The 14,038-nt window shown below is 39.3% G+C and overlaps 1 protein-coding gene across 1 annotated transcript in view; it reads left to right on the top strand.

Annotated features, from left to right (window-relative positions):
* Positions 1 to 14,038, top strand: part of LOC115419034 (receptor-type tyrosine-protein phosphatase gamma-like) — a 662,327-nt gene that overhangs the window by 473,402 nt on the left and 174,887 nt on the right. Inside the window, exon 4 of the mRNA XM_030133641.1 lies at positions 6,846 to 6,994. Coding sequence (XP_029989501.1) covers positions 6,846 to 6,994 — 149 coding nt within the window. The remainder of the gene's footprint in view (positions 1 to 6,845; positions 6,995 to 14,038) is intronic.

The following is a 14,038-nucleotide window of genomic DNA, read 5'->3' as shown; positions in this document are numbered from 1 at the left end:
CAGTCAGAGTTGGAGCTCCTGCTGTACGTCCATCCCTCCATCTCAGTATTTTCCATGGTGTCTCAATGCTGACATTCAACATGTCCATTAAATGCATCTGCGTTCAGGTCAGATTCCAGTTTGTCTTTACTGCCTAATGCAGAGTAAGAGCACAGTGTGACGTCCAGAGCCCAGATCTGAGCTGTCAATCATCCCCTCCTGCTGCTCAGTTACATCACATTCTGAACCAATCACGGTCTGAGGCCGCCCGCTTCACCATATCTCCGTGTATCACCTCAACCCGATATGACAGGATGACGACGTCTGCAGCACCATGAGCCCAAACCTGTTCAGATTCACCTGAACAGTGTTTAGGCTGAATCACCTACAGGTTATGGAGATGTAGGCTATTCACAGTCAGCTGTGTAGACCTGGACCTGGACTCATGAAGGACCACCTAACCACCCCATCATTAATGTCAGAGCAGGTTTAATGGATTCTACGTAGACATTTTCTCCAATAGACACTTGATTCAAAGCAATTCTTGGTCCAGATCAGTTTTAACATTGTTTTTTTTAGACTCTTTTGGTTTTGTCTGCATTTATTTATTTAGAATTTTAATAAAAAATCTGATCCACTTTCAGATGTAGTGGAAGTCATGTACATCATCACCCCATATTAATAAAATTTAAAAAATAAATAAATACATAAATAAATAAATAAATAAATAAATATATATATATATATATATATATATATATATATATATATATATATATATATATATATATGTATGTATGTATATATATATATACATATACATATATATATATATATATATATATATATATATAAAACTAAATAAAATACCAAAATTGTCCCAGTTTCATTTTCAGGTTAAAAAAAAACAAAACAAAACTCAATGATTCTCATTTTCATATGATTATAAACTAATTAGCATGTAATTATGAAAATTATTCTTAATTTCTGCATTTAGGATCTAACATTAAGACATTAACGTGTCAATGGATAAATAATATTTCATTAGGTCTTTTTCTATGTAGAATGAACATCATGGGTATTTTCCAGCTTTCAGACTTATTTTTATATTTTATTCATTATTTTTCAGGATTTAGAATAAAACCACCTTTTAACTGGTTGACAGGTTTGTTTTTTTTCGCATCTTTGACATTTCCCTAACTTCAGAAAAATGTTACAACCACAGTGTCTCAGAAGGTCTTAAAACCTTCTAAATTCACTGACATAATTTCCGCTTTATTAATATTTATACTGTAATCCGATATTTTGGAGAAGTGGTAAATGAGTGGTATTTGAACACTGTAATATATCACATCATCTGCATATAAAGTGAGTGCAGCTTTTCCATTCTGCTCCTGTCTCTGTCTGATTTTCTGAGCCAGAGGTTTGATTGTTAATGCAAATAGTGAAGTGATAACCGTCAGCCTCGTCTGCTGCCTCTTCTTTTTAATTTCAAGTGTTTAGATAATGTTCATTTACATAAATCCACACGGAGGGCAACTTAGACACAGTGTTTATCATGGCGGTGGTTTCTTCGGGGGATTATTCTCAAACTTTTAGAAGATAAACTCATTCCAGTCAATCACTGACTTTCTCCACATCAGTGTTAAATCTCATTCCTGTTTTTTGACTCATGGTATCGACAGCGTTCAGGTTCATTTGGCTCCAGATCCTGCTAACATACACCCTGCATTGTTTGCTGATTCTTAAGCCTCACATACAGTAACTGTGGCTTTTTTTTTTTTTTTTTTTTTTGCAGCCGAGTGTTAATTATACAGTCACCCACTCAGGCAAATGTCAGCTCACTTTCAGAACGACGACGTGGTGGAAACAACCAGGGAAATTAAAAACATGGCTCCTGCAGCTGTTTATGAGTTCACCGTTCAAGGGCTGTGACGTCAGGAGCTGAATTGGAGCCTCGGAGCCCGAAGCTTCGGAGCAAAAACAACAGAAAAATCTATCAATTTCCACAGTCAGTCAAACATATGTGGGTGAAACTGATGCTAATGTGCCGAGGCAGTCAGATAGAAATGAAAGGTGTCTGCAGGTGTCTGCTGTTATATACAGACGAAGAAATAAATACACGGAATAAAACCACAGATTGATGATCGATATAATATAATAAAACATAAATCAGTTTAGAGGGAATTTAGGTAATGCATCATGGAAACATTTACAGTAATAATGTGTGTTTTTCAGCTCTGGAGATATATTTAACACATCTGTGGCAGTGATTTATGCAAAACCAAATAAGTTGTAGATGTGACAGATTTACAACAACACAGAAAACTGGAGATGGAAATGAATGAGAATTAAAGAATCCATTCGGTTGAAAAATTCTTCATGTTTATTCATTTGATTTTTGCTGCAGCTATTTCCAATGGATCCATGTTAGAACTGATCCTCAGGGTCTGTCCAATGTTCAGTGCAGATTTCAACCCAATCCAGAGGAAATGAGCGACTGCAGAGACTCAGCGTTCACATACTAATGATGACATTTAGCTCCGAGGGACAAACTCTGAAAACTCACAGCCAAGAAAATATTTGAAGTAGAGCTTCAGGGTTTCACACACTCCCGTGGATTCAACCCAGGTTTTCACAGGAATTTTTCAAGAAAATCCCGGACGAGGACTTGGCTGGAGGTGAGGCGGTTGGGTTGACTTTTGGCGGTCGAAGGGCGACTGGTTTCCAGCTCGCTCACGGCGTCGTGGCCTTTCCTTCACCAGAGACAAACCGACAGGATGCGTCCAGCGCCCAGAGGCTGGGCCTGATGGGATATGAGACCAAAGAGAAGCAGATGTGCCCACGCTGTTTGGACAGTCCAGAGCATGTCGTAATCAATAACTCGAACCATCAGATCAGTCACTGACTGCTGTGATTGGATCATAATCTATAAATATCAAAACCACTGGTGGCCAAGTTCTAATCACATCTGAGTCCAAGTGAAACTTTAGATCAGTGGTTCTGAACTGGTCTGGGTTCTGGACCTATCACCCCCCAATGACAAGACCAGACCCAAACTGATAACAGTTAAACTTTTCAAATGTATTTAATAAACAGATGTTGTGTTTAGAGCCTGAGATAATATAGAATATTACAGTATGAAAACACAGAAGACAAGTTTAATGATGAACCAAACTGACCAGCAGGTGGCGATGATAAAGATGGAAATATTCCTTTTCACACTAAATTAGATCCATTTCAACCAAAACTAAAAAGTGAACTCCGTTAAAAATGAAAAGTTCATTCAGTCACTTATTGAAGACACAGGTTTTTGTCCAGTGGAGGTAAAACCATATCTGATGGAGTCGTTGTCATACCAGAGTTTCTCCATGTTTTGAACATAAACTTTTGTTTTTTTTATTCTGTGAAATGTGTGGTGTTAATTGTCATTACAGCGCATTACCACCATCTACTGTTGGGGAGTGTGAATGGATGGGGCTCAGCTCCATAAAAAATAAAACACAGGATTGGTTTATTAACATAGACAAAGGCCCGTTACCCACTGAAAACAGGTTTGAGACCCACTTTTGGGTCCCGACCCACCAGTTGAGAATCACTGGTTTAGACCAAATGTGAAAACTGTCTCTGAAGGCTTTAAAGGAGTGATATGTATAAAATAAATAAATAAATAAATAAATATGTATATATGGAATTAATCATTTTAAAACATTTCCCTGTGGTCTACATAAACTGTTAATGCTATGCTTGGGTCTGAATTCTTGATTAATTCAACTCCACAGGTCCATCTTCAACCCTATTTCTGAGTAATGACACCAGAAAGGTCGTTTTGAGCGCTGGCCCTTTAAATGGAAATGAGCCACTTCATGCCCCATCCCCTTCAGGTTGTCGACTGTACTGCTCTGTCCCGTTCAGCCACTTGTGTTTGTTAATAGAATCAACAACATTTTAGGTAATTGGCTCAAAGTTTGGACGTATTTTCAGTATGTACTACAACCGCTGCTGCTGACAAACAATTATGGTGTACACTGAGAAATACTTGTCAGAAGTCTTGACCTTATATGTGCAAAGGTTTTGTTAATGTGTTTTGTCGTGATGTAACTAATTATAGACGTAATAAATTAAGAAGGAATTAAAACGGGGTGTAGAAATCTACTCATTTTAACTATTAGGGTCCAAATACACAAATAAATGAACCAAAGACTAATAAAAGTGGGTTTTGCAAAATATGACCCCTTTAATGAGACATGACACAGTAACATCATCACATGACACTGTTGTGTATTTGTGTGTAATTTTCCTCCTGTTTCAGGGTTTTTCATTGGTTCCCAGAGTCTGAGGCTTTAATTTGATCATTCATTGACTGTAAATAAAATCAAATTTATTTATATAGCGTCACATCATAACTAAACTTACCTCATGACCCTTTACATTTAGAGCTGGAATAAACCAGACTCTGTAAAGACATGACGACTAAAACGATGAGTCATATACAGCCGACCTGGACGTCCTGTACCTGAACGGACTCGGTTCTGACTTTAAGACGACTGACATCGAACGTCCATCATCACTGTCCACGCCACTGTCTGAAACCCGAGACCTGGAGGCGGAGCCAGAACCGGGCTGATGAAGACGACCACCTGCACTGTCTGAAACACAGCAGAGCATAATTTAAGTGGATTTGGACACCGCAGCGTGTGGAGAGCGGCGTAAAAACGCTAACACAAACAACAGCTGTGAAACAAAATGGCGCGCAGCTTCTGCTCCGGCGCCGCTACATAATGCATGGATAACAAGACGAATGTCCCCGCGTCGTCCATGAATTATGCATAGAATGTGCAGTGTTTCTAAACGACAGATGAGTGTTTTATCTGCAGAAGGATCACCTGGTGGATCAGCAGCATGATGCTGGGATGAGGGGGGGAGGGGCTCATTAGTCCAGAACCACAGAACCTGACAGCAAATCAGAACCTCTCCAGCCTCTTAGACTTTTTACATGGGAGAAAAACAAACAAATCCAAGCCCTGTTGGACTTCAGATATTCTGAAGGACCATAAGAGGAAGTTTGGTCTGAGATTATGATCCAGTCTGTTGGATGAACACTTTAATGAAGGATGGAACCATGAAGCCCAGATGGTGTTAAAATGTATAAAACCCTGTTGTATTCATCCTGTGATTAAAGTATTAGTATTGAACAATGAACGTGTCCATAGTGAATGGGTTATGCTGCCTTCACATGCTTTTGGAATTACAGTATATACTAGTTACGAACTTGAAAATTGCACATGAACGCCCCCTCATGTCAGATTTTCCAGTGGAGAAGTGGGAAAAATTAGATCCACAAGATGAAAATAACCTTTGACCTTTTCAACATGGTGGAGAGCAACGAGGGATTCATGGCCATTGATAAACAATGGTTGTATTAACATTATCCTGCTGTTAGCTGATGATTTTGTGCATTTATAGTATATACATTTTGCAAAAAAAAAAAAAAAAATGCTGTATCAGGTCACCATAAACTGTTAGACATTTTTCATTTCACTACGACAACAAAAGATCTTGAACACAGTTCACTGGTAATTTAGAATTCACAAGTGGAAAGGATCATCTCAGCAGCACCTGAAGGCAGCATTACACAACAGGCCAACTTCCTTTCTTATCCAAAATCTTGGAAAAAAAATAATTTCAGAGGAACTCACAGTGTTCCTGGAGGAAAATAATGTCCTGGATACATTTCAGTCGGATTTCCACAGAAATTATTCCACTGAAACTGCTTTGGTCAGAGTTTCCAGTGACATTATGTTGGTGAACATACAATTTATTAATGTGGTTTTATATTGGGATAAATATTGTATTGTATTTCAGATTTTAAGGAAATGTTTATATTTCTATGTCAAATCAGCTTGAACAGGACATCTTACAGCTGTAGACATGATGTGTCCCAATACTTTTGTCCATATAGTTTATAACCAATGCAATGATATTTATCCCAATATTAAAGGATATTATGACATTAGTCATTGTTGTTTTGTATCCCAGACCCCTGTTAGAAAAGAAACATCTGAATTCAATCTGTCCACATACTTTTGTCCAAATAGTTTATACCTATAACCCAAAACCTGTACTTAAAACTACCCCCTAAACTGCCCATTTTCAACTCCAGCCATTCAGACTTCATGAACTGATTTTTCCCTGTGTCATCGGTTGCTTCCGTGTCGTAGTATTCCCAGTTTAGTCATAGCAAAGGCAACACTCCCTCTTGGGGTGGTATTGTTAGGAATATATAGTGTTGATGACTGAATGTAACCCAGACTCCTCCTTTACCAGATTCATGGAGGTGTGGCCAAAACGTTACTGAAAAACCGATGGGGTCATTGTCCAAACTGAAGCACTGATGGCAGTGACAGTGTCGACTAATGGAACACTGAAACCCATTCATGGTCATTTGTGAATGTAAAACTAAGAGGCTCTGGTACTTCTATCCACGTTCTGTGATAGAAAGACCCGACGAGGCCAATTTGCACCGACTGAAGGGAACAATTTTGCAAATTAGCCTCTCATTTGAGAACTTTCCTCAGCGGCTGATGGACAATGACCAAATTGTCTTTTGTGAGCGTGTCTGAAAGGATGTACTTTTCACGTCCCTTTGTGTCTTAAAGATGCTTGACGCCGTGTATCGGTAACATGGAAAACATTCGTCTTGTGTGTTGAAGTCGTTCTCTATACTTACCTTCACACCAGCAACACACTCTAATTTTCCTCCAGCGCCAGTGCAGACGACTGATTACTATGTATGTTGAACAAGATGTTCACTGATGTATGACCACTCACTCTGCTCTGTTGTTCTGCTTGTGTCTTTTTTCCAGTGGCCATTATGTTGAAGGATGATTACTTTGTGCGGGGAGCGGGTCTACCAGGGAGGTTTAAGGCCGAGAAAGTGGAATTTCATTGGGGTCCAAGTAATGGATCGGAGGGTTCTGAACACAGCATCAACGGACGGCGCTACCCAGTGGAGGTGAGTCTGAACCACAGACAGGTTCTTTTATTCTGCTGGAATTAACCCTCTGGTATCCGGGTGAGCATATTATACACACTTTACACTTAAGTATTATTTTTACCTCCGCCAAGGAGGTTATGTTTTGCCAGGGTTTGTTTGTCTGTCTGTTTGTTTGTCTGTCCGTTAGTGTGCAACATAACTCAAAAAGTTATGGACAGATTTTGATGAAATTTTCAGGGTTTGTTGGAAACGGGATAAGGAAGAAATGATTAACTTTTGGGGGTGATCCGGAAGAAATCCTGGATTCTGGATCACTTTGAAATTTTCGTTAACATTGTGGTAAATGGGGCCAAAATTTTCGTTTCCCAATATCTCGCTTAATTATTGACCAAAACTCATGAAATTTAACTCAGGAATTGACAATGGGGTCCTCTATCACATTTCAAAGGCTGATCCGGATCTGATCCAGAAGGCGGATTTTATTTTAAAAAATAAATGTAGGATTTGTATCACCGATTATGTGGGGAATTTTTGCGCTTGGCGGAGGTCTGCGCTCTCCGAGTGCTTTTCTAGTTCACAATGTGTTTTAGGTCAGAAGTCAAAAGTTGTTCATTTTTTTTGCATGATTTTTAAAATTCTGACCCATCCACTAAAATCATCACATTATAAATTGTTAAATTCTTACACTAACACCCTTCTACCAAGTGAGTACAAAATGCACACTGACACATTTTAGCTGTTAACATTTGACCTAGCACAAAAAACAAAAATGTATATTAACCAGTGTTGGTGTTAATCATTGATATATAACAGGATGAAAAAATAAAAAACAAGTAATCCAATTTTTATGTAGCATATTGCAAAAAAAAAAAAGTTTTTGGCATCAAATATATGGTTTGTTTACAATACAAACATTCCATTTAAAGGGTTAAAAAAATGACAGTTATTGAGTATTTGTTTATGACTCAAATTGATGAAATACAAAAAAAAAGTAGAAAAGTTCATAATAAACTGTATGAAATGCATTTTGACATTACTATGACACTGTGCAGATTATGCACTTTAGGTGATTAGAAAGACCTCTATGGGTCAGATACCTGTGGGTTAAGGTCATAGAGCTTCGTGTAGAGCTGCACCATACTCTGCAAATGCAAGAATCGGATGGATGGATGGATGGATGGATGGATGGATGGTTAGAATGGAGGATGGATGGATGGTGGATGGACGGTTGGATGGATGGTTAGAATGGATGGATGGATGGATGGATGATGGATGGATGGTTAGAATGGATGATGGATGGATGTGTGATGTCTCATGAGGGGAATGAAGTCAACCAGGTGATGCTTGGGTGGTTTTGTGTTGAAGTCTGATTGAAGATGATCAGATGGCTTGGACTGGTGGAGCTTCATGTTGATGTGATGAGTTGAACATTTCAGTCCCGTCTCCTAATGAACCTAAAACCTCTAATAATAATGTATTTCCACTGAGGGTCAGGGCCCAAACTGGGTCACATGGCTGTTTTTTTTAGGTTGTCAGAGTAAAAACCAACTATAACTCCATGTGCGGATCATTACCTGACCTGAAGTTGATGAAGGACGCATCTGTGAACATTTACGTCATCAAACCCAAGAACATGTTTCCCTGGTGGAATTTGTGGCATTTCATGATGTTTTCTTGTACATTTTACTCCCGACGAGACACAACTTTTGCTGTTTTTGGTCTTAAACTAGAAGCAGGTTTTAGAAACACCCTGAGGCTTTGACTTCAGGCCTTACAGCAGCAGAAATCCAGGATAAACCACAGAAAACAGATCAGCCTTGGAGTTAACGCTGTAAAAACTGACAGGACAGTTGTAGAAACCAGGGACATGTTGGACACCAGGAGATGGGCGTGTTTTCTGATTCAGGACTTTGCTTCCTTTCAGTCCTGTTTATTTTTCGACTCCATACGGTGACAGGATGTGACATCAGCCCATAATGATGGCGTACAACCAGCATTTACTATGTCAGAACTCACTCCCTTATTAAAATAATTATGATGTTTATATGTGGATAATTACTGAGTAAAAACACAAACAGATTAGATCCAACGGTTTCCAGTTCTGATGAGTTTTCAGAGAAAGATTAGGAGACAAAAGCCTCCAACTCGGACTGAATGAGGGTTTAATGCATCGCGTGGCCTCGGTTTAACATATGTTTAGTGGTTGAATGACACAGGTGTTCAGTCAAACTCAGAGCACTTAACAGTTAAACATCTAGAACTATTTCCATGACGTCTAAATAAGTTTACATTTGGCCTTCTCTCAGTGATTTAACACCGTTTATTACAATATTATCTTCATTATTTTTCATTTTTCACTGTAAATCATGCATTTTCCTATATTGAATTCACTGATCATGTAGATGTTCATTAAAATTCAGAGTAAATGTAAAGGTTATTATATCAAAACAGAGAAAACTGATGGAAAATATAACTGTTTCAGTCAAATGTATCAATAGCTGGACATAAGCCCAGTGTCTCCATCATTGATTGACAGCATAAAATGACAATATGTATAAATTTTACATCAGATTGTACCATAAGCTCACACTTTATTCAATTGTAAAATGATCTTTAAAACAGACAAACATCACATGAGTAAATGATGGATGTAAACGTTACTCGTCTCTCACCGTTGACTGGAATAGAATGTCGTCTGATTGGACACAACTAGAAGGGGTGGGGCTTTGACTTCTCGCGTCTCATGATCTTTGCTAATGTATGATTGGACGGTGGTCATTTAATGGAGGGACTTGATTTGAAGACGTCTAACTAACATCCAGAACCCGCCTCCCCTGACTTCAAACGTCCTCATCTTCATTCTCATCTTCATCTTTGTCTTTATCCTTGGCTTTGACCTTGTCCTCGTCTTCATCCTCATCTTCATCTTTGTCTTCGTCTTCATCCTCGTCTTTGTCCTTGTCCTCCTGCAGCTGTCGTCCTCCTGGATGGTGAAATGTCATCCATGTCTCGTCCAGCTCCGTCTCTCGTCTCGTTCCAAACAGATGAATATGTAAACGGTGACATTTATCCGTTCACTCACTGACGGTTCGGTTTGATATTATAATCTTCTGTCTCCACCAAACTGGGTTTTTTTCATCCTGAATCTTCTTCTGAGCTGCATAAAGGTGCCTTTGTGTCAGAAATGGACCCGTATGGAAATGATGCCTCTGTCTTCACAAATCCTGCTTACCTGTCTCTGCAGTAGAATCCACAGATTCAGCTGAAAACAGCGGTCATTGTGGGGACGGCAGTTGATGCGGGGACAGTGGGCGGGGTGAGGACGGTGGTCAATGGGGGGACGGTGGTCGGTGTGGGGACAGCAGTCTACGGGGGGACGGTGGGCAGTGTGAGGACGGTGGTCATTGTGGGGACAGTGGCTGTTGTGGGGACAGCGGTCGTTGTGGGGACGATGGACGGTGTGGGGACGGCGGTCAGTGTTGGGACAGTGGTTGTTTTGGGGACAGCAGTCGGTGTGGCGATGGCAGTCATTGTGGGGGCGATGGACGGTGTGGGGACGGTGGTCGGTGTTGGGACAGCAGTCTACGGGGGGACGGTGGGCAGTGTGAGGACGGTGGTCATTGTGGGGACAGTGGCTGTTGTGGGGACAGCGGTCATTGTGGGGGCGACGGGTGGTGTGGGGATGGCGGTCGGTGTTCGGACAGTGGCTGTTTTGGGGACAGCAGTCGGTGTGGTGATGGCAGTCGTGGGGGCGACGGACGGTGTGAAGACAGCGGTCAGTGTGGGGACGGCGGTGCTGCTGTAAATGGGTAGATTTATAAAACGCCGTCACCATTGATCTGACAGAGACGCATCAGACAGGGACAGTTTCCACTTTTATGAAGCTCCAGTGAAAATCAAGCCGGTTTCCTCATATTGACTGAACGACTCCGTCTCCAGAGACTCCGGCGCCGCTGGTTCCAGATCCAATATTGAACCCAGATGAGTCGGTCCAGGCCTGGCTGCTGAGGCCACACATTTTCTGCTGATTTTTGGTTAAATTCGATCATTTTATTTCAGAAAAACAAACAGGGTTAGTGTCTGACGGAGCCTGGAGGTTCTTAGATGAAATTAATTTACACCTTTACTGTGTGAAACTAATTCTTTCAAGAAAATAAAGTTAAAGAACTTCCATCAGAATGGAGCTAAAGTGAAAACAATGGCAGCTTTAATATAATTATGTGTAAACTACAATTAATTAGTACAATTAGCTTTTCCTCCACATTCACAGGAAGTTTTAGTCAGTTTATAATTATATACATAAACTTAAAATGTAATTTAAAGGTTCTACTCTATTTAAAATTATGTCTCATGTATTTAAGAACAATTTCTAAGTTAGTTATTTAGTTTAATAAGTTAGTTAATTAAGTTTTTCCAAATAGATCTTCTTGTTTGTGTTGCAGCTTTTAAACAGCAAAACCTTTACATTTTTGTTCGTAAATTCACTTTTGTGCTAAGTAAAGTTTATTTAGTTTTAAAATCTAATAATACAATGAAGATGAATACATTCTGTTTGTGTGTCTGTATAAGGGATACTGTAAAATGAAAATACACATATGCAAAATACATTAAACTGGCTGCTAAATTACCAAATCATGTTAAATGGACTGTACTTTTATGACATACGACTTAAACTGATCCCAGTGTTGCTAGTATGTCAGCAGCAATTATATGGAAAATAATCAACACATGGACTATTAGCTTGATGCTAACACATACCAAGCAACACCATAGACAGGCTAAAAGAAGTTAGCATCACAGCTGCAGTCATTTTAACTGGACATTATTTATTCAACATCATTCAACATTTAACTCAGTATATTTAAACTAAAACATGCACACTCGTTTTTCCAGACATATATTTACTAAACTCTGCAGACACTAAGTTTGCTTGACCTTCTACAGGAACCCAAAGGTGACAAAGCTCTAATAAAATCACAATGCATGGATTTAATGTTGTGTTAGTGTTGGTACAGGAGACATAAATCCCTCTGTTGACAGATTATGGAATTACAGATTGTCTACATTCAAACATGGTTGGAAACGTTTAATATAATCCATGTATGAACCGATGGCTGAAAAAACAAAACGTATCTGAAAAATGCACTTTTATGAGTAAACTAAAAAAAACAAAAAAAACCCAAAAAACTTGCTGTTTTATTGCAGAAAGTCTATAAATTAAAAAAAATAATACACTGTTCTTGGACTATAGTACTTTTTCCAACTGGTATTCTTCATGAAAATAACAAGCTATTTTACATTTTGTAAACATCCTGCATTTTTTAGATGGATTAGATTTTTTTATCTATTTGTTTTGTGTACTGTATAAATTCTTCATATGTTGCTAAAACATAGTGATAGTTTATTACCAGCTGTGAATGTGCAGATGCTGTTAACGATGACTGATCTAAACACACATGCAGTTCAACTAAAACCCTCTTTTTCTCACTTCTGTCCATTGCTGGTGTTTTTTCCTTTTCACATTTTCTGAACTTCTCTGTGAAACACGAACCCAGTGGGTAATAATCAAAGTCCTGACAATAAACACCACCATCGCAGCGACTGTATGAAAGCATCGTCTACTGTCACCTGAATCCGTGCAAACAACATTTCATAAAGGGTTGAGTCTCCTCCGAATAATCCCAGACCTCAGCAGGTCTGTAAATAAAGCTGAATGACGAGTGTGTCTGCAGCCCACTGTGGAGAAGTGGAATAAGTGGAATAATGGCTGTGTTTATTCTGATGCTAATGGCTAACGGCTAACGCCGGCTGCTCCTCTGTGTACATCAGTGTGTGTCTGGTATGCACGCCTGTTTGCACATATATTAGTTTTCCATTCTGTCCCTGCAGAGATAACAGTGTAATATAGGAGGAGAGGCAATAAAAACGGACCGGGGGCGAGACGGCAAACAGCAGCCAGGCCTCGGTGCTGACGCTGTGTCTGCACCAGGCTCAGATTCAACCTCAAGATGCTCGAGGACACCTCCAATCAGACCTCATGAGCACAAAACCAACCCCAAGATGCCCATGCTGCCCTGAATATACCTGATTATACCTGATTATACGAGATTATACCTGATTATACCAGGTTATACCTGATGATACCTGAATATATCTGAATATACCTGATTATACCTGAATATACCTGATTATACCTGAATATACCTGATGATACTTGATTATACCTGAACATACCTGATGATACCTGATAATACCTGATTATACCTGAATATACCTGATTATACCTGAATATACCTGATGATACTTGAATATACCTGAATATACCTGATGATACCTGATGATACCTGATGATACCTGAATATACCTGATTATACTTGAATATACCTGAATATACCTGATTATTCTTGAGTATACCTGAATATACCTGATTATTCCTGAATATACCTGAATATAATCGTCCAGTGGATGGAGTCCTGGTGTTGATGTAGAGAAACTAGAACCAGAACCATGTGGTTGACGCCTCCGCAAACCGCTGTCAGTTCCATTGATGCCAACTTAGCACTTTTGGTGGTAGATTTAGCAGCTTTTTGTTCTACCCTAGAAACAAATTTAATTACTTTTAAAAATGTGTTCGGAAACTTTTATAAAGTGACTCAAACACTTAAACACAAATGACACCAAATGATTTTCCTCATTCAAATGTCCTCATCCTCATCTTCATTCTCATCTTCATCCTCATCTTCATTCTCATCTTCATCCTCATCTTCACTCTCATCTTCGTCCTCATCTTCATTCTCATCTTCATCCTCGTCTTCATTCTCATCTTCATTTTCATCTTCATCCTCATCTTCATTCTCATCTTCATCCTCATCCACATCTTCATTCTCATCATTATCCTCGTCTTCATCTTCGTTCTCATCTTCATCCACATCTTCATCTTCATCCTCGTCCTCATCCTTATCTTCATCCTCATCTTCATTCTCATCTTCATCTTCATCCTCATCTTCACATTCATCCTCATCTTTATCCTCCTCCTCATCTTCATTCTCATCTTCATCCTCG

Source organism: Sphaeramia orbicularis, chromosome 5 (assembly GCF_902148855.1).
Source record: "Sphaeramia orbicularis chromosome 5, fSphaOr1.1, whole genome shotgun sequence".
In the NCBI taxonomy this organism is placed as follows: Eukaryota; Metazoa; Chordata; class Actinopteri; order Kurtiformes; family Apogonidae; genus Sphaeramia; species Sphaeramia orbicularis.
Note: the sequence above shows the minus strand (reverse complement) of the source record. Positions and strands in the feature narration are given on the sequence as shown.